This window comes from Dermochelys coriacea, chromosome 6 (assembly GCF_009764565.3).
Source record: "Dermochelys coriacea isolate rDerCor1 chromosome 6, rDerCor1.pri.v4, whole genome shotgun sequence".
Lineage (NCBI taxonomy): Eukaryota > Metazoa > Chordata > Testudines > Dermochelyidae > Dermochelys > Dermochelys coriacea.
In genome coordinates this window covers 2,004,280-2,024,606 of record NC_050073.1, presented here as the reverse complement: position 1 = coordinate 2,024,606, position 20,327 = coordinate 2,004,280, and the positions used below count along the sequence as shown (strand labels likewise).

General features: G+C 56.1%; 1 protein-coding gene across 7 annotated transcripts in view; it reads right to left on the bottom strand.

Annotated features, from left to right (window-relative positions):
• The window catches only part of SETD1A (SET domain containing 1A, histone lysine methyltransferase), a 34,003-nt gene that overhangs the window by 6,318 nt on the left and 7,358 nt on the right, over positions 1-20,327 (bottom strand). For 4 of the 7 annotated variants that reach the window (XR_005293427.2, XR_005293429.2, XR_005293428.2 and 1 more), the window contains exons 3-17: positions 19,633-19,785; positions 11,661-11,759; positions 10,853-11,123; positions 9,486-9,607; positions 8,775-8,998; positions 7,141-8,188; positions 5,948-6,814; positions 5,060-5,236; positions 4,760-4,850; positions 4,159-4,292; positions 3,796-3,898; positions 3,024-3,263; positions 1,270-2,592; positions 580-749; positions 56-166 (exon numbers count right to left, since the gene is read on the bottom strand). Coding sequence is in view for 4 of the 7 variants with exons in the window: in XM_038404815.2 (XP_038260743.1) it covers positions 56-166; positions 580-749; positions 1,270-2,592; positions 3,024-3,263; positions 3,796-3,898; positions 4,159-4,292; positions 4,760-4,850; positions 5,060-5,236; positions 5,948-6,814; positions 7,141-8,188; positions 8,775-8,998; positions 9,486-9,607; positions 10,853-11,123; positions 11,661-11,759; positions 19,633-19,770 (5,118 nt within the window). In the remaining 3 variants the exon portion in view is untranslated. The remainder of the gene's footprint in view (positions 1-55; positions 167-579; positions 750-1,269; positions 2,593-3,023; positions 3,264-3,795; positions 3,899-4,158; positions 4,293-4,759; positions 4,851-5,059; positions 5,237-5,947; positions 6,815-7,140; positions 8,189-8,774; positions 8,999-9,485; positions 9,608-10,852; positions 11,124-11,660; positions 11,760-19,632; positions 19,786-20,327) is intronic. The other 3 variants (XM_043517116.1, XM_043517118.1, XM_043517115.1) reach the window with 3 other exon arrangements.

Genomic DNA, 20,327 nt, shown 5'->3' with positions numbered 1-20,327 from the left:
GAAGCCGGTCCTGCCCCACATACCCCACCAAGGATCCGCAGCGCTGAGCACGTACCTTGAGCTGATTGAGCTTTAGCAAGTCGCTGTCCAGGATGGCGGAGGAGCCGATGGCGCTGAGCAGGCGCCGCTGCTCCGACCTCCTCTCCGACAGGATGCGGTTGGTGCCCTGGGAGACGGCAGGAGAGGGGGTTAGAGCATCTGTCCCCACAAAAGGGATCACATCACCGATGCCCCCACCCACTCTCCAAGTCTGCAAGGAGAACAGGCGGTTGCGGATGATTCAGCCCAGGGTGGGGACAGGCGAGATGAGCCCGGTTGGGGTCTCTACACCTCTGCCAGGTGACAATCCCACCCCCCGGTGAGACTGGCCCAGCTGGGGCATCTCCATCTCCGCCAGGGAACAGGCTGTTGGGGGACCTGCCCTGGGTGAGGACAAGCGAGATAGGCCCGACTGGGGCGTCTCCATTTCTGCCAGGGGAACGGGCAGTCAGGGACAATCCTGCCCCAAGTGGAGATGGCCCCCCCCAGGGCGTCTCCCTCTCTCCCAGGGGCTCAGGCTGCCGGGGACGCTCCTAGTACCTGGGTGTCCATCACCTCCAGCTCCTGTGCCGTCACAGGACACACATCGAGATATTTGTCCTTCTCCTTTTTGCTGATGGGGTAGTAGCCTTCGCTGCGGGCACAGCCAGTCTGGTGCTCCCGCAGGTCTGACGACTTCCGCTTCCGCTTGGGGTTGGCAATGTTGGTGAGTGGGGGCAGAGGTTAAGGAAAAGAACGGGTAGGAGAGAGCAACATGCCCAGACTCCTCATCCCCTCCATGGGACAGGATCCATGGGCCTTTCAGCCTCTCTCGGGCTGGCAGCATCAGGCTGTGCCAACAGGGCAGACAGGGATGCCAATCGCTCAGGCCACGGGGTACAGATCCCACAATCTCATGTTCTCTAGGACACCAGGCATTCAGCTGACTGCTAAATCTCTGGGGCCTTATGGGAGCCAGCGCCCCCAGAGGGGAAAGGTCCCGTGTCCCATTTCTCATTCCCTGAGCCAGCAGGTCCCTCACTCTGGGACCAGATTGGAGCCAGCTCCCCGTAGAGGGGAAAGACCCACCCACCCCCTGTCACTTTCCTCGCCTCCAGCCTTGTGCTGAACGGGATGGGAGCCAGCACCCCCTAGAGGGGAAAGGTCCCGTGTCCCATTGCTAGCCCCACCCCATGCCCCCAGGATGGGATGGGAGCCAGCGCCCCCCCAGAGGCTCCACAGCAAGGATATTGGTGTGGTGCACCCAGTGGGTGTCGTTGAGCCAGTCGGTGCTGTTGTCCTCCTGCAGCAGGCGCTCGTAGGTGAGTTTCAGGTAGTGCATGTCCTCCACGTCCAGTCCCGAGTTCCAGATGTCGTAGAGGATGGTCATCTGCTCGAACTCGCTGCGGGTCTCAAAGGAGGGAAGGGGCTGGGGCCAGGGCTTGTGCGAGTGGGAGCGCAGCGTCCGCCGGCGCGTCTCGCCAGCGTCAGCGTCTTCGCTCTCCTCCTCTTCTTCTTCGCTCTCTGAGGGGCAGGGCTCCGAGGCCGGCGAGTCCGGTGCCTCCTCTTTGTCTCGGTGTCGCTTTCTCCTGGCCCGCTCCTCCCCAGCCAGTGCCAGGAGGGCGCCCACCTCTGGCTCAGCCTTGGCCTCGCTGGCCTCTGCCACCACCTCCTCCGGCGCCTCCAGCACCTCCCCGACGTGCCCTCCGAAGAGATCCACCCGCAGCAGCTCAGCTGGGCCCGGGGCCTCCTCCTCGGTCTTGGCTGCTCTCCGGGGAGCTGGTGGCGCCGCTCTCACAGCCATGGCGTAGTTGTGCTCCAGGAGGATGCTACTGCCTCGGGGTGCAGGCAGGGCGCGGGGGGGCGACTGCTCCTCCACCTCATCAGACGTCTCCGTGCCCTCCGAGTCCTCAGCCCCCTCCTTGGCGCAGCCAATGGGCATCTTCAGGGCGATGTCTGCCAGCACGGCCAGGTCCACGCCGCCCGTCTCGGGCTGGTTGGCCAGCTCCAGGAGGGACGAGGCGCCCAGCTGCTCCCGAAGCCGCAGCCGCTCGGCCTCCCCGCTGGCTGGGGGCCGTGGGGGCTCTGAGGATCGGGAACGGGAGCGGCGGCGTCCGCTGCCGGCAGGTGGCTCCTCGGCCCAGCACTTCACCAGCGAGGCGTGGTCAGCCGGCAGGTTGCTGATGGTTCTTTGGCTGGCTTTGGGGGGCTCCCGCTTACGCCCCCCGCTGAAGGGAGGCTTGGGGGCAGGGGGCGGCGTGGCAGGGCTGGGGGTGTCCTGCGCTAAGGGCACTTGGGGCATTGGCAAGGCGGGTTCCACAGGCACTACTGGGGGAGGCGCTAGCTCCTCGGCAGGGGGTAGGGGCAGGGGAGGAAGGGGAAGCGGGGACGGGGCTGCTTCGGCCACCTTCTCTGCCCCCACCTTGGCCACCTCCTCCTCGCCGGGGGCTGAGAAGGAGACTGTTTTCCGGCGCTTCTTGGGGGGTGGCAGGAGGGGGATGGGCGAGGAGGGGCGGGGAGTCAGCTCAGCCTCACGCTCCTCCGGGGGGGCGGCTTTCTGCTCCGCTGCGGGCTCTGTGAGGAGGGAGATCACAGGGGGTTAGAGACCACCCCAACCACACATCGAGATGGAACGCAGGGCCCCACACTGCCTCCTGGCCTGGCCCGGCCCGTCCTGCACCCCACTTCAGTGCCTCCCATCACAGGCCTCAGCCAAAAGAGCCTTTGTCAACTCAACCCCTTCATGACATGGCCCCCATCCTGCCGTCCATGGGCCCTGACACTTGGCATGATATCCCCGATCTCCAACAACGTACTCTCCCCCTCCGCTCCTGCTAGACGGGGCATCTCCATCTCTACCAGGGAGCAGCTGGTCGGGGAAAACCCTGCCCTGGGTGGGGGCAGGTGAGATGGGCCTGGATGGGGCCTCTCCATCTCCGCTGGGGAGCAGACAGTTGGGAATGATCCTGCCCTTCCTGAGGTGATGGATGTAACTGGCTACATACCTAGCGCGGCCTCTTTGACCTTCTCCAGTTCTGTGCCCGTCAAGGACTCAGCTTTGCTCGCCTCCCCTGCTGGCTCCATGGGGCAGCTGTCCATGGTGGACTCGTCCATGGTGTTCTCAGCTTCGTCTGAGGAGGAGGAGGAGGAGGACGAGCTGCTCTCAGAGTCCGAAGCGCTGTCGCTGTCTTCGTCTGATTCCTCGTAGAGGGAGTATATAGAGGAGTCCTCGCTCTCTGCTGCTTCTAGGTAAAGCAAAGGGCAGCTCTGTCTCCACTGTATAGCGATCTATTGCCGCGATGCAGCCACCTCTGGGGCGGGGCAGCGGGGAACAGCCGCAGTGACTCTGCTCAGGGGTGGCTTGCTTGGCACTGGGATGCGCGGCAGCTGAGGAACAGTGCTACCGCATGGGGACGGCTCGCCCAGTGCTGGAGGCAGCTGGGTAACAGCCCCACACAAACATTCAATCTTTCGGGGGACGCGTTGGGCTGGATGCACAGAGGGGACGGAGGGAGCCAGAGCGCAGTAAGCAGATCTGGCCAGCACACCGGGCTTCGTGCTCTGACTCTTGCTGAAGAGGATCCAGGACTTTTGATCACCATCGAAGGTCAGAGGCCTGGTTTCTGCCTCACCTGAAAGACGGATCTTTATGTGCTGTTAACACTGGGCACTGGGGCCAGCACTGACTGGCAGGGCTGAGCGCCCCCTGCTGAGCCCCGCTCCTTGCAGCGCAGCGCCCCCTAGTGCCAACAATGGGAAACATCCCAGTTCTTTTACCTTCCGATTCCTCTTCCTTGTCACTGTGTGCTGCATCCTCCTCTTCCTCCTCCCGCCGCTGCTCTTCCTCCTCCTCTTCATCTGGCTCGTCATCTTCCTCCTCCTTGAAAGGATAAAATAGAGTACATGGAGAGAGCTCTTGGAGTTCTGGAAAGGCTGGGACAATCTTTTACTTTTGTGGGCTCCCTGATCCCCAGGCAAACCACCCTCAACTTACCTGGGACCTTCAAATGGGGAGGGGAAACTGAGGCAGACAGACGGGGAAGGGATTACATGCACAGAAGATGGGCCCTGACAGGGTGTCTCCACCTGTGCCGGGTTACAGACTGCTGGAGACAGGCTAGAAGTGGTGGCTGCTCTCACCTTCTCCGAGGATGACTCTTCAGAGGTCTCTTCCCCTTCGCTGTCCAGGCAGAAGAGCTTCCGGCGCTTGCCCGGCCCCTTGATCCACTCTTCGTCCCGCTTGGATCCCTTTGGTCCTTGAGAAGCCTCCTTGTCTGTGAGGGGCAAGGGCAGGGAACATTTACAGGGAGATGAACCCAGGAGTCCTGGCTGCCTGCCAGCCTGCCCACCCCCCCTCCCACCACCACTTCTCCAATCCACTAGAGCCCACTGCCCTCCCAGAGCTGGGGAGAGATCCCAGGAGTCCTGGATCCCAGCCAACTACTCTAACCCACCAGACCCACTTCCCCTCCCAGCGCCAGGGACAGAATCCAGGAGTCCTGGCTCCCAGCCCCCACTATTCTAACCCACTAGATCCAGCTCCCCTCCCAGTGCTGGGGATAGAACCCAGCTGTCCTGGTTCAAAGCCCCCACTGCTCTAACCCACAAGACCACACTGCCGTCCCAAAGGTAGGGAGTGAACCCAGGCTCCCCGCTCTCACCCACTAAACTGCCACTCTCCTCCCAGGGCCGGGGATAGAACTCCCAGTCCCACTGATACCGCTCACAAGAGACTGCTCACCATCCTCCTCCTCCTCCTCTGCGGGAGTAGAAGGCCGGGGTCGCGTCTCTTCACTGCTCTCCGAGATCTCAGAAGGCTCTTTCCTTTTCACCTGCAAAGAGCACAGTGGCTGCCAGGAACAGGAGCAGCTTGGGGAGTTGACAGGCTAAGAGTAGGCGCCCCTAGAGGGGAAAGGCCCCATGTCCATTCCCTGCCCCCCCATCAGCCAGCCAGTCCCACGCCCTGGGACCAGATGAGAGCCAGCGTCCCCCAAAGGGGAAAGGCCCCATGTCCATTCCCAGGCAGCTGAGGTGCATTTACCTTGAAGGACGGGAGCCTGAGTGCCCCACGGAGGCCGGTTCCGAAGCTGAAGCCCTCGAGGCTGACGGTGCCGCCGCTCTTGGCCCAGTCGACCAAGGACAGCAGGGCCGGATCTTTGAGTTTGGTTTTCTCCTTCTCCTCCTCCTTGGCCTGTTGCTTGGCTGCGTTTTGGAAGGGCTGAAGCCAGGACACCCTATTATAACTCTTCCGAGAGCCACCGTGACCAGGCCCCATGCCGGGGGGGGCTGAGTTGGGAACGCACGGGCTGCAGAAGTGCACATTGAACCCAGCCCCCCTGCTCTAACTCACTAGACCCCACTCCCCCGCACAGACACAGGGATAGAACCCGAGTCCTGGCTCCCAGCCCCCCTGCTCTAACCCACTAGACCCCACTCCCCTCCCAGAGCTGGGAATTGAACCCAGGAGTCCCGACTCCCAGGCCCAGCCCCCGTTCAAACCCACCAGACCCACTGCCCTCCCAAGGGTGAAATAGAATCCAGGCACGTCCTGACTTCCAGGCCCCACTCTGAAAATGGAACCCATCCCCCTTTTCGACAAGGCCTGAGTCAGGAACAGTGCCAACCAGTGGCTTGACACAGTGAGGGGTGGGGGCATGCCCATAGCATCTGGAAATGGGGAAGTGAGAGGGAGATAAGAGGGCTGGAGGGGCTCATGGCTGCAGGGTTGGAGAGGCACACTCCTGCACCACCCAGTAGGCTGGCGGGGGAGGGGGGGCGGGGGACGGTCAATGCTCTGATTTCCAGGGGGTTGGTGGAGAGGGGGAGATACCAGGGCTGGACGTTGGGGGTGCCCACTGCTCCAACTCACAAGGGGCTGGAGGCTGGGGAGGCCCCACAGCTCCAACAGTGGGGGGCTCCTGGCTCTCACCTTGGCTTTCTGCTCCTTGCGCTCCCACCACTTGTCGAAGGTGCTGAAGGCCACATTTTCCACCATCTTGCGGTTAAGGTCACGCTGCATGATGCTCTTCATCTCCTGCGTTAGAGTGGCCAGGACACTGTCCACAGTGGAGGCATGTGGGTTGCAGGGCGCCTCCTCCTGGTAGCCCCACGTCGCTGCCCGGTAGTCCAGCAGTCGCTGCGGTTGTGATGGGGGTGGCGGAGGCGGAGGCTGCTCCGAGCCGGGCGGTGGCTCTTCGGTGCTGGCCGGCTGCTGCAGGAAAAGCTGGTCTCTCGGGAAGTGGCGGCTGTCCTGGTCCAGCAGGTAGTGCCCATAGAGTGGGTGGCTGGCGAACGCTGCCTCCTGATGGTAGGGGAAGGGCTCTTCGAACTGCCCCTTGCCCTGGCGCAGCTGGTGCAGCCGGCTCAGCATCTGGGTCTGCATCTGGAAGGACATGGGCATCCCGCCCCACTGGTTGCCCAGCCGGTTCATCAGCTCCAGGGAGTTAACGAAGTCATAGATGTGGGGGGGAGCAGCCGCCCCAGGTCCTGTGCCCGCCGTGCCTGCCTGCGCCCCGTAGTCCTGGAGGCCCGGCGCCTGCAGGTGGTGGGGTGGTGGGGCCTGGGGGTAGTCGGCCTCGCCTGTCAGATGGGGCAGGGAGACTGACATGAGGGGCTGCAGTGGGTAGGCAGGAGGCGGCTCCGGTGGGTGGGCGAAGGCCGAGACACCCAGCGGGAGGTGGCCGAGGCCTGCAGGCAGCCCCGGGAAGTGCGGATCGGCCGGCGCCGACCCCGTGGGCTCCTCCTCCACCTCCTCCTCCGAGATCTCCATGTCCTCGCCTGATGAGTGCTGGGAGGCCTGGGGAAGGAGGCGGGGTTAGAACACGCCCCCACTGTTCCCGCAACAGCCCCTGTCCTACCCGGACACCCGCCGCCCCCTCCCGCAGCACTCCCACCCCCACCCCTCTCCTCCCCCAGCAATCCCAACCCTTCCCCTCCCTCTCCAAGCCCACATCCTCCCCACAAGTCCTGGCTCCCAGCCCCCCTGCTCTAACCCACCAGATCCCACTCCCCTCCCACAGCGGCTGATAGAACCCAGGAGTCCTGACTCCAGCGCCCCCCTCCCCCCGGCCCTCTAATGCACTAGACCCCACCCCCTCCCAGACCCCAGGAGCAGCATCTCACCCTGTCCTGCCCGTTGGCCTTAGGCGACTCTACCACGGCGTCCGGAGCTGGTACCACATCCTCAAAGCTGACAGGCAGGGGTGGGGGCGGGGTGCAGGGCCCATGCGGTTCTGCCCCCTTTGCCCCTGCCTTGCCCCCTTCCTCCTCGTCTTCCTCAGTGTCTGAATTGAGGAAGGAGAACTTGGACCTTTGCTCCTTCAGCAGCATCTCAATGCGCGAATCCAGGCTGCTGTGGTGGGCAAATGGGACGCTCTCATTGGTGGTCTCTGGTGCCGGGGAGCCCAAACGGGCCGGCGACGCCTGGGGGGCCGGCGATGGGGCCTGATCTTCCGCGCTGGCAGCTGCAGGGCTGGGCTCTTCCTTGCTTTCCTGAGCCAGAAATTCCGTGGGGGGCAGGGAGTTGGCAGCAAAGGTCTCAGCCGTGGGCAGCAGCCGGTAATCCTGATCACAGGGGTGTGGCTCCGGGGGTAGCGGGAAGGGCTCTGGGGGGGCCGGGTAGGGAGGGTAGATGGCAGCAGGGGCTGCGAAGGGCTCCCCTTGCTGGCCGAAGCTGTGGCTGTTCTGGAAGAGGGTCCCATCCGGCGTGGCTGGAGCCACGGGGTAAGAAGCTGCCGTGTTGGAAGCGGAGGAGGAAGAGGAGGAAGAAGAGGAAGAAGAGGAGGAGGAAGAGGAAGAGGAAGAAGCAGCAGGGGTGGGATCGTCCCGCTGGGGGCGCTCCCGGTGCCGGGACTGATAACTGGAGTCCTCTCTTTGGTGGGAGCGGTGGGCGGAGGAAGAGGAGGAGTGGTGGGAGGAGGAGCGTCCCTCGGAGGAGTGGCGGCGCTGGTAGCGCCCGCCCGCCCCCTCGTACTGCTGGTTGTAGGGCGAGTAGTGGGGGTCATTGGGGCGGTAGTGCGAGGAGGCGGCGGCGGTGGCGGCAGCTGTGGAGGAGGAGGAGGAGGAAGAGTGGTGCCGGCGGGAATACGACTCTGGGTAGCTGTTCTCATGCCTGCGGGACTTATAGGAGGTCGGCTCCGGGTGATAGCTGGAGTAGCTGGGCGTGCCTTGCCTAGGAGACGGGGGAGGAAAGACACAGGCCGTGAAATCGGGGCACTGCAGGACCAGCCATTAGACCCACCGCCGCTCACACCGAGCTGCAGCCACTGCTGGGTCGGGGCAGCTGGATCACAGCCACACACAACGCCGCACAAGCCTGGCTCATTCAGCACGGAGATACTGAAGCCCGCCCCAACTGCCAAAGGAGAGCGGCCCCTACTGAGGCCCCGCCCCCAAGCACAGCGCTCCCTAGCAGCGCACTGGCTGCCAGGGGAGAGCGCACCCTGCTGGCTCCCTTCCCTGCAGCACAGCGCCGCCTAGCGCCACCCTGGGGCCAGCACTGACTGTCAGGGGAGAGCGGCCCCTGCTGAGCCCCTGCCCCGCTCCCTGCAGCACAGCGCCCCCTAGTGCCACACTGGAGCATTGGGGTCTGGAACTGACTGCCGGGGAAAGCACCCACCACTGAGCCCCTGCCCCACTCCCTGCAGCACCCTCTCAGCCTCCCATCCAGGCTCAGCTCCAGCCCAGCTGCCTGGTGTGAGCGCCAATGGCGCAGGGAAGCTGAGCATTAGGTCCAGCAGAGAGTGCAGAGCAGGTACCTGCTGGAGTAGGCCGAGTCTTGGGAATACGGCGTTCCTCCTCGGGGGGTGTGCGGGGTCCCCTGGGATGACTGGGGGGTAAACTGACCATAGAACGAGGGGGTATCCTGGCGAGCACTGGAGTATGGGGTGTCCTGAGAGCAAGGGGTCCCATTGCCAGGCGTTGAACCCACAGTGCTGGCTGAGTAGGAGGAGTCGGTGGACTGGCGCCGTCGGGACTCTGACTACAGGAGGAAGGAAAAGAAGTTTAAAGACATCTGGGGCGGGGTAGCTGGGAACCGCCACATGGCGACACTGCATGGGGATGGCTCGCCTGGCTCTGAGGTGCAGCCACCTCTGGGGCAGGGCAGCTGGGGAACAGCCACACACAGCACTGACAGGGGTGGCTCACCAGGCGCTCAGATGCAGGCACCCCTGGGGAGGAGCACCTGAAGGACAGCTGCACAGCAGCGCCACATGGGGATGGCTCACCCGACAGTGAGATGCATCCACCTCTGGGGCAGTGCAGCAGGAACACGGCTACACACAACGCTGCACAGGGATGGCTTGCCTGGAGTGGAGATGCAGCCACCTCTTGGGCAGCTGGAGAACAGTTTGTAGCTCTGACAAGTCAGGCTACTTATTCCCATTCCTAAACATGGACGTTGGTGCCTGAATTTGAGACATGGAGTAAGAGCCTGGCTCCCAGCCCACCCCGCCAGCCTCCTGTACCGTCTCAGCCTGGGTCACAGGCGCTGGGAATTTCTCGCTCAGAGATTTGCCCCCGGTGGGAACAGTCTGAGGGGTGTAGGAGCCGTTGACGATCAGCTCATAGTACTTCATCCGCTGCTGTCCTATAAGGGCAGGGAGAGAGCACATTTGAGAGAAAAGGTCAGGCTTGGTAATTTTAGTAGGTGATTCGTGATGCAGCCACTCCTGGGGCAGAGCGCAACAACGACACCGAATATCACTAAATGGCACCCACCCCATTTTTCCAGTTTGCTGACAGAACAGCTCAGCTAAGCGGCGATCGCAGCATATCCGGGAGGTGGAAAGACAGAGTGGGACTCTTAGCGGAACAGGAAACCAGCCGCATACAGAGTAATGGCATATCTGGGGTCCTTTATGGAATGGGGATGGCACAAGGATGAGTGAAAGGCGGGAGCAACCGGCCAGTCTTCGTTCCAGCAGCTTCCCCCAGAAGGAAGCTGGGGCTTAAGCTGCGTCACCCTGCTGGCCATCTGATCTCGGCTGCCCCCTTGATCACTCCCTGGGGCACAGTTTAGCTTCCTGAAGACTGAGCTGCTTCAGTCTAAAGTCTCTGGACTCTGTATAGGGGTGTATGGGCACAAACCACCAGCCTGGGTCATACAGGAGGCCAGACTAGATGATCCATTGGTCCCTTCTGGCCTGAAACAATGACACACAACAGGTGCAAGGGTCTGATTTGGGATTTCCCTTTGTTGTCACACAAAGAGGAGCCAGCTACCACAGGATCCCAGCAGAGAAAACCAGCCCCAGTGGGGAGATGCCAGGGGTCGGAGACGAGAAGCACTCTCTGACCCCAAGGGGGAGGCATTTAAAATATGAGACACCTCCTGCAGAGGATGCTTCCCAGGTGACTGGATGGTGACAAGATCTGCTCTAAGTGTCAGGAGCTGTGGGTTGGAGGCAGGAATCCCAGGGCCTGGGTTATCCAGGAGGTCAGACCAGATGCAGACTCTGAATATAGGAACGAGATGCACTCCTGCATTCCGAACACAGCCTAAGGGTCCCCTGCCCCTCACCCGTTCTGCGAGCGCAGCCACCCCTGCCACGTGGTGGGTCTTTGACCTGAGAGGTTTCGGCCATGATCCTTAGAAAGTTGTTGGCATCCTGTTGCCAGTTAAGGGCCTAGATCCCCAGCTGGGGCACTGAGGGAAGAGCACCCCTACTGAGCCCCCAACACTGCTACATTGTCTTCATTCCCATTGGCTTTTAAGGAGCGACAGTGATTTGCACCAGCTGGGGAACTGACCCACAGCGAAAGGAATGAACCACAATGGGGAGCATGGGGCCCAAGGGGAGGGGAGGGAAGGGCTCCAAGGTGAGGTTGGTACCTTTGATGTCCAGCTGGGCATGGATGATGTTGCCCATGACCGAGGTGTTATGCAGGTTCTTGACAGTCTCCTTGGCTCCGCGGGTGCTGGTGAAAAGCACCTTGGCCAGGCCCAGGTGCTTGCGGTTCTTGGGGTTGTAGAGAATCTCGATCTCCTCGATCTCCCCATACTTCTTGCACATCTCGGCCAGGAAGGGCTCCTTGATGTTGTCATTCAGCCGGGCGAAGGTCACCTCCTTCAGCGGGATCTGCCCGATGTAGAACTCGTCCAGCTGCCACCGGGGAGAGACCAGCACCCACACACTGACCCCTATCGGCCTCCAGGCAGGGGGAATGGGCCTCTTCCCGCCTAGGGGGCACCAGCTGTGATCCAGCACCAGGTCAGAGGGCCTGCCTGGCTGGCTCAAGTGGTGGGGAATGGGACACAGGGCCTTTTCCCCTCTAGGAGACGCTGGTTCCCATCCGGCCCCAGTGTTGGGCCAGGCTGGCTCAGGGGTAGGGAATGGGACACAGGGCCTTTCCCCTCTAGGGGGCACTGGCTCCAATGCAGGCCCATGTGGGGGGAATCCCACCTACCCCTCTTCACTACACAGCAGCCCCCAGTGGCCAAAAGGCTCTGGAAGTGGGCTAGATCCCAGCACACATCCATATGGGAATGGCCTAGCTGAAGGATTAGCAGCTCACTGAGAGCCGCTGCAGTAGGGTTCCTGGGGCTGGCTCAGGGAGCGACAGAGGGGAGCTTGCTGCCATGCTAGGGAGCTGGGATGCTCCAGGGAAAGCTGAGACCATGCAAACCCCGCCCTGCTTACCTTGAACTTGGGAACAGGGAGCGACAGGTCTCTGTGCTTGCACCATATCCTGCGCGGCCGGGGGTCTCGTACGTCACCCACAGGAGTATATCCTGAATCCTGGGGGGGGGGGGGGGGGGGGAGAGAAAAGAAAGGTTAGTTGGAGGTTACCTTGCAAAGGACCTCAGTGGGTAGCTGGATCAGAAAGACATGGGTATTAGGATTTTATCCCTGGCTCTGGGAGCACAGTGGGGGCTAGTGGTTAGAACAGGGGGCTGGCAGTAGGACTCCTGGGTTCAGTTCCCGTTCTCTGGATTGTCTAGGACACAAGACAGCTTTCATGTTTGAACAGAGCATACAATAATTACCCCTAGCTCTTAAGTCACACGCTGTCATAAATTTCAGAACACTTTACAAAGGAAGTCAGGCTCACTAGTCCCATTTTACAGAAGGGGAAACAATCACAGTAGTAGACACTGACTTGCCCAGGATCACCCAACAAGCCAGTGGCAGAGCCAGGAGTAACTCAGGTCTCCTGAATCCCAGCCCAGTGCTACTCATTAGGCCATGCTACCATAACATCCAATCTTCATTTTAAAATGCCAGAGATGGAGAATCTACCAATTGGTAAATTGTTCCAACAGTGAATTCCCCTCACTTGCACCTGATTTCCAGTCTGACTGTGTCTGGCTTCCACTTCCAGCCACCGGATTGCGTTAGACCTTCGTTTGCTAGATTGCAAGGCCCATTGTCAAATGTTTGTTCCCAATGGAGATACTTACAACAAGGTTCGCGGCGACTTGATTTTTATCTGTAAACGTTGCTTTCGCTGTAAGCACACAAACTGACAAAAAAGATTTCCTTCGATAAGAATTGAAATTTACATCTAGGCAAAGTAAGGAAACTGCTGCTTGAGAGTTTTTTTTGACGCGTGATGCTGATAATTTGTGTTTGAACGGTTATAAAGCTTGAACTTTTTGAATGTCGGTCATTAAATAATTATTGTTTCATCCCCCCATAACTTTACCTGCAACTGTGAAAATCTAAATTGACATAAATCGAAAGAGCTGCTTTAAAAGAAACATGGATATTATCCATCGTAACGATACAAGAAGAAAAACTGAATTCTGCTAAGCCTACTTACAGATGGTTACCCCTTCCCTTTCCCCTGTGGTGGATTTCTCTGCATTTGTTTTAACATGGGGGAATGGGTTTATTCTCATATAGCACTCTTCTCACACTATAGAAGGATGGCTGTGTTCTCAATCGGCATCCTGCGATCTCTAGAGGCTAATGTTTGCTTCACAGAGACAAAATCAGAGCCCTAATCTAGAGAAGTCAAGTTCTCAGCTCCAGCACGCAGGGCTCATTCTCTTATTAAGGGCTCTGGTGAAGGTGATAGGTCAGCTTAATCAAGGGTTTTTATCTGAGGTTAGCTACAGTTATTGTTTTATTCCTACTGGCTGTCATGAGCAACTTGAAACCTCGTCAATTTCAGAAGTGGTTTCACAGAGGAACTCTGAATCAGATTGCTAAGTTATGTGGTTTCCAACCGAGCTACACAGATTCCAGAAGGGATCATTGTGATCATCTAGTCTGACCTCCTTTGTAACTCAGGCCATAGAACTCCTCCCAAACAATTCCTAGAGCAGATCTTTTAGAAAAATTATCCAACCTTGATTTTAAAATGGTCATTGATGGGGAATCCACCACGACCCCGCTGAATTGTTCCAATGGTTAATTATTCTCACTGTTAAAAAGGTACACTTTATAAACGAGTTTCTCTCCCCTCCCTACTGCTGTGGGAAAGACCCCAACAAAAACAACAGCAGGGGAAAGGGACTGTCAAGGAAGGGAGTGAAACTGACCAGACATAAAGCAATCAAATGAAGGCTGGGAAGGGATATGAGTGCTCTCTCTAAACATATATAATCTATAGGGGAGATACTGTTATTTACATATGGGATCTCAGCAGTCAGATACCACATGTATATAATCAATCCCCTACTCCAATGTTATATTATATAAACACAAACAGTCCGGGGATAGATTATATCTATATATAGGCTCTGATTGCTCAGATTATATATTATACAATCTATTCCCACCCCATGATTATATGTATTATCATATACCCTGTACATAATATATATGTGGGGGGGATTTGACTGAGGGTGCTTTTAGATATAGTGTTTCTTTAGGCAGAGATTTTGATGCAATGCACAGTTAAGTCTGTGGAATTCACTGCTTTGGGGCCAAGACCTATGCAAAATTCTAAGGAGGCCAGGACTTTTCTCAGGATAATGAGAAGATCCATGGTTATAGCAGTAAATATCAAAGAGATAGGAGTTTTGCATGGGATATAAACCCTCATGCAAGAAGGTGCAAGCTCTGATGGGGGCTAGAAAGAAATTTGCCCAAAGGGGCAGGTTATTCCAGAATTGTCCCCTTCCCCTGAAGCAATTGGTGTTGGCTACTGTTGGAGAAGGAATAGAAATCTAGATGGACTGTCAGTCTGATCCGAGGTGGCAGGACACCAGGCTAGATAGGCACATAGGTCTGATCTAAGGAGGTGGGATACCAACCTATATGGGCCCACAGGTTTGATCTGGGACAGCAGGGACGTGGGCAGGTGATCTAGATGGGCCCATGTGTCTGATCCAGGGCAGCCGGGATAAGAAGTTAGACTGGCCCATGGGTTTGATCCAGGGTGGAAGGGAGGAGGTGTGATATCAGACTGAATGGGCCCATGAGCCTAATCCAGGGCAGCATGGAAAGGGCAGGATATCAAGCTAAATGGGCCCAGAGGTCTGATCTGGGCGGGGCAGGGATGGGAAGCAGAATATCAGGCTAGATGGACCCATGGCTCCAATCTGTGGTAGCTTCTAATTACACATTTGGTTTGAAACCTGTAGCAAAGTCTTATCTCTTTGGACATTGGCAACCACCTAGGGATAAAGGGTTGCCATGGGGGGGGAAAAATCTTAAGAATAAACTGCACAAGACCGCTGAGTTTCAGCTGTGGGGGGACAGGCATATTGGAACAGACAGACTTGATCATTTCCATGGGCCCATCTAGCCTGGTTTCCTGCCCCTTCTGTCACCCTGGGTCAGACCCATGGGCCCATCTAGATCAGCATCCTGCCCACTCCCTGTCTCTCTGGATCACATCTAGCCTGGGATCCTGTCTCCCACAAGCTTTAGAGAAAAGGATCTGGGGGACTGGCGGTGGGTTCTGCTCAATTCTGCTGCTGCACAGAGATCTGTGCGTTGGGTTTTTAAGTCATGCCACTTGCCATTTATATAAATCTAAATAAAAAACCCTGTGAGATAGAATTACGGGGTAACCTGCTCATAGGTCTATATTGTGGTAGGACCTAAAAGCCAGAATCATGGCCCAGGCCCACACTGTGCTAGGTGCTGAAAAAAACCACAGAACAAAAAGATGCTCCCTGCCCCAGAGAGCTTATGATCTAAGTACAAGATGAGAGACAACAGGTGAAGACAGAAAGACAAACAGATGGGGGAGTACACTGAGCCAGGGTGGTGAGCCAAGCACACCTTTTTGTCAGCATCATGACAATGGAGAATTTCGAGGAGGGATTTTAAGGACAATGGGGTAGCTTTGCAGCTGTTTATGGGCAGCTCCTCACAGGCAGCAGGGGTAGCCTGGGATAAAGCACAAAAGTGCCTGTTTAAAAACATCACAAGTGAGCAGCAGCGGCCATAGACCGACCAGCAGCAGGAGCAGACATCTCAAAAGCAAATGAGACAGGATAGATTGGGTGGGGACCAGCCATGGAAGGAAAGACAAGCATCTTAAATGTGATGCAATGGAGAAGGGGGAGCTAGCATAGGGATGCAAAGTGAGGGGTGACATAGGCAAAGCGATGGGCTGGAGAACTATCTTTGCAGCAGCATTCTGAATGCATATGAGCAAGTCAAGACTGCATTTGACAAGACCAGAGAAGAGGACACTGCAACGATCCAGACGAGATAATGAGAGCCTTGGGGTTTTGTTTCTTCCTCACCTGAGGCAAGCAGAAATTGGCATCTGCCTGATATATCAGGGTTTATATAGCCTCTCTAAGAAAACGTGTCACAGATCCACATGGTCTGGTCTATGTCCCAGCCTGTGACTAATCCCTTGGGAGTGACCCTTTTACAGGGCCAAACCTCACAGATTCACAGAGTTCCATGGTGGTAGGCCCAGCAATCCCACTCTCTCTTCATTGCTCCCTGCAGCAAATCCAGCCTGAGAGAGGCTGGTACTGGGCCCTCAGGGTAGATAAAAAAAATTTTTTTAAATAAAATTTTAAAAAAAATCAAATGTAATTGATTTCAATCGGATTTTTTTGCTAAAATGCTTTTTGAGGAAAAACCTATCTAAAGACAGTTTTAATTAAGATGCTTTATAAATCAAAGATATTTCATCACGGAATAGGAATTAAAAATTCTAATTCTATAGTACGAGACAATATATTCATGCAATGTTTAAGAAAAATTTTGTAAATGAGTTCCAATAGTTCATGGATTAGGGACCCAATCTTATGGGGTTCCAGGGGCTTCTGTATAGATTATTTAGGTTAATGTCTCTATCTACCCAATAGGACTCAGTGCTCAGTCTATAAGATACCCTCAGAGATGCTTAGTTTTGCAGTTCTCAAACTGTGGATTTGTGTCTCCAGAGATAACATGCTTGTTAACAAATTATTTTATTATTTTATTTTAAACATATATTTATTTATTTAGAGGTGAGAAATAACAGACCTCAACCTTATTGTCCCTCTGCAAATTTGTGTGCACAGAGTCAATCCCTTACCTCTCTCTAAAAGTGCAAAGTTTCAAAAAGTTCAATGAATAGAAGATTTTGGGAGGGGGCAGACTAGATCTGGACAAGGAGAAGTCTGGAGACAAATGTGACAAGGGAGGGACAGGCAGTAGAAACAAAAGTGAAACTGTTTGAGCAGCATATTTCAGAAGTCTTGAGGTCTTTCTGAGTGTAGCCTGCATTGATTTGAGATCTACCATACCATTCTCTCACTAGAAGGGAAAACCTATAATGGCAGCAGACCATAAGAGAGACCCAGTTTGGGAATATTTTAATGAAGTTCCTCTACCTGTGGGTAAGACAGGCATGCATACAAAATGCAAACAGTGCAACAAAGAAATGCAAGGCATGGTTGCCTGAATTAAACATCATCATGAGAAGTGTTCCTTCTCAGGAGGAAGCTGCGCTGAAGATGTTGAAAGGAACATATTTGAACATGCAGCATCTTCAGGTTGGTAACAACCAACAAGAATGCACTTTTATGTAGAAATCCATGATTAAATCGAGACTTCCTGACTAGTGATTTAAATCATGATTTAAATCAAATCCACCCTGGGGTCCCTCCAGGGTGCAAGGCTCCCAGTCAGTATTTGTAGCGACACAGACAGCCTTTTCAAAACCAAGTAATTTGTTAGTCACCTGGCTACAGCATCTGATAGTCCTGAGGTTAGCAAACAGAGGCAGAAGTTAAGCCCTAGTTCATTCTAGCCAAGTCAGTGCCACAAGCCAGCCCAGCAGTGAGAGATTCTCACTGTCACTTTGTCCATCCAGGTGACAGCAGCTGGGGCTAGGAACACAGGGGCTAGCTGGGGCTAGGAACTGCAGAAAGGCAGGCCTGGCAAGAGGACTGCCTCGTTTGGATGCCAATGATGGACTTAGGGTGACATGAGCCCAGACAGGGCAGAGCACTGACTTCCTTGGTATTCTACAGAGCCCAGGTGTGATGGAAGAGTTTATTTGGGACTTTGGGTAACCCTGATCTAGCCAGAGGACTACCCCACCGCGATGTGGAAGGCATCAGAGGCTAAGCGGATCAGCTGGAGACTAGGAGGGAAACAGAGGAAGAGCCACTGCCATGCCAAGCTAGAAGGGGGTACCAGCCATGGAAAAATGTTAGATTTTAATTTTTAAAATCTTTCAATTAAACATCCTTCTCTGTGTAACACTGGATAGTCACACACAAATCTGAGGCAGGTTTGAATGCAAAATGAGTGAGAGGATGGTACAACATCTAATGCCAGGGGGATGATGCTGATCCAGGAGTGCGGCTGCGTAGTGCTAATGCCAGACAAAACGTTTATTGGCTCAATGTTTTCCTAATCTGCCATGTCTCTGTCTGGAGTCACCTGTTGTCGGTTGTCTTCTACTTAGCTTGGCAATTCTAAGGGGCAGGGACTGTTGTGTCTGTCCTATGCCTAGCATGATGGGGTCTTGGGCCAGGACTGGGCTCCTAGGCACTACTGTAATATACCTAATAAATAACAGACAGCCCCTAGCACAACGGCCACCTGGTCCATGACTGGGCTCCTAGAGGTTACGGTGACAAACAACAAGAGTGTCACCCACTTCGTAGCTTCTGTCAGCCAAGCACAATGCCCACCTTAGGGGCTCCTGGCATCCCTACATCCCACCCCACACCAAGATGCCTGGATATTCCCTTTCATCCCCGATATTTCAGGGACTCCCTGCAACCCACCACCACCAGTGCAGTGTTCTCTCTCCCCCTCCCTGTCCCCACATTCCTCTGATGCCAGGAGTTCTGTGTCCCACATTCCTCTCTTCCCCATACCATGGCTGTCTCTCCTCAATCCCCACCAATAGCAGGGGCTCTGCTCCCGCCCGCCCCCCATGCCTCCTGTGCCATATACCAGAGGTTGTGCATGGCCCTCCATGTCCCAAAGGGCCAGGTGACAAAGACCAGGCCCACAGGGAAAACCACCATGGCCTGCAGCTCAATAAGAGGGTGTGAAATAGAGTGTGATGCCAGGGAGAGGAGAGCTGGGAGACACATTCTCTAAAGAGGGCTGGGAGCCTAGAAAGAGGTCCTGGGAAACGGGACAGTATGGATTGGCGAGAAGATAACCCAGTTATTGAGGGCCCCCAGGGCCAGGGTGGGAGCCACCTCACATGAGGGCACAGCAATCATTGCTAATGGAGGAGGCTGAAGGGAGTGAACAGAGGGCTGGGAGCTGACTGACTGGTAAATGAACACAGAGCCTCTGAGAGGAAGGGCAAGGCTGGATTTGAGAGTGTTTGAATCACTGGCTTATACCCCAAAAGGAGGTGGACTTTGGGGAGCGCTGGGAGCCGGAGAATGACAAACGGAAGGGGAAACTGAGGCACAGTAGGGCAACACCACGTGGAATTTAACAGACATTATGGGAGCACTTCTCCTGCCGAGATCTGCAAAAGGTTTTTACAGCTCATCACCCACCCTTGGTGTTTTATTGGCTTCAACAGGCGTCCCTGGTGCAGGGCAGCAAGGTACATCAGGAACACACACGCGTTCAGGATGAGGAAATGGAGCAACAGGACTTGATATGCGCAGCACCACCTACCACCCCATGGTTTACAACTTAGCCACAATATGACATGACAGCAGGTGAGAACGCTTTGTGGTTCAGCAGCCCTTTTCACGAATAGACCCAGTGTGCTTTATCCAGAGCAATTAGTGACCCTCACAAACCTGCCTACCAAGCTTTAGCCCTATTTTACACATGAAGAAACTGAGGCACAGAGCACAGGGAGGGATGTGCCCTAAGTTACACAGTGAGACAGAAGCAGGGGAATAGAACCCAGGAGTCCTGACCCCTAGCCTTAACTTGCTCTAACTCATTAGACCCCACTCCCCTCCCAGAGCTGGGGATAGAACCCACGAGTACTGGCTCCCAGTCCCCCTGCTATAACCCACTAGACCCCACTCCCCTCCCAGAGCGGGGGACAGAACCCAGGAGTCCTGGCTCTCATCCTCGACTGCTCTGATGTATAAGCCCACAGTAAGAGGTGAGCAAGTGCTGTCCAGGGTGGGCCTATGCAGGGGCTAGCACCAGATACTGCCCCAGGCAGAAGGGGAGGAAAGAAGGCTACCTTTTCTTTGTTGGCAAGCCCTCAGCCCCCCAAATCATGCAGTGAATCCCCACTGCCACCCATGCCTGGACTCACGGAAGCACTGAAGTGGACTCCATCGTAGCGGTAGACTTTCTGCGGGGCCCGCCGCAGCGCCGGGTCAATGACGAGCTTGTAGCTTCTCCACTGGAAGTTGGGGGCTTTCTGGATGTCACCCCCACTTTCCTGATCCATTATGACTCATTTAAACTGAGAGGGAGACAGAGAGGAGAAAAACCACTATTAGCCACGTAGTACCCCCTGCTAGCCACCTCTGGGATTGCTCTGCCACGCTGCTCACATCTCCCTCAATCCCAGAAGCCTCCAGGTCCAGAGAGGAAAGCACCTCTCTATCCACTCCACCAGACACATCCCCACAAACACACAACCAGGAGGGCTCCTCGATCCCAGCAAGCTGGAGACCAACCAGCTATTGAGACAAGATTCGCCAGGGTTACTGGGGAAGCCTGGAAGCATTTCAGAGAGTTCCAGGCCAAAAAGTCCCATTAGATCATCTAGTCTGACCTCTTGTCTAGCATGGACCAATCCATTACACCCAGGTCCCCCTCTGCTGAGCCCACTGACTTGGGTTAGATCAAGCCCTCGGGAGGCTGAACTATAGTCTTTCTACCCAACTACAAGTGTTGGGTCCAGATCAGGTGGGAAAACAACTGGCCCCTCTCAGGCTCAAGTCGGACCAGCTCTCCTCCTGCCCACAGGGCTGGCGCGAAAGAGACTGCATGCCCTGTTCC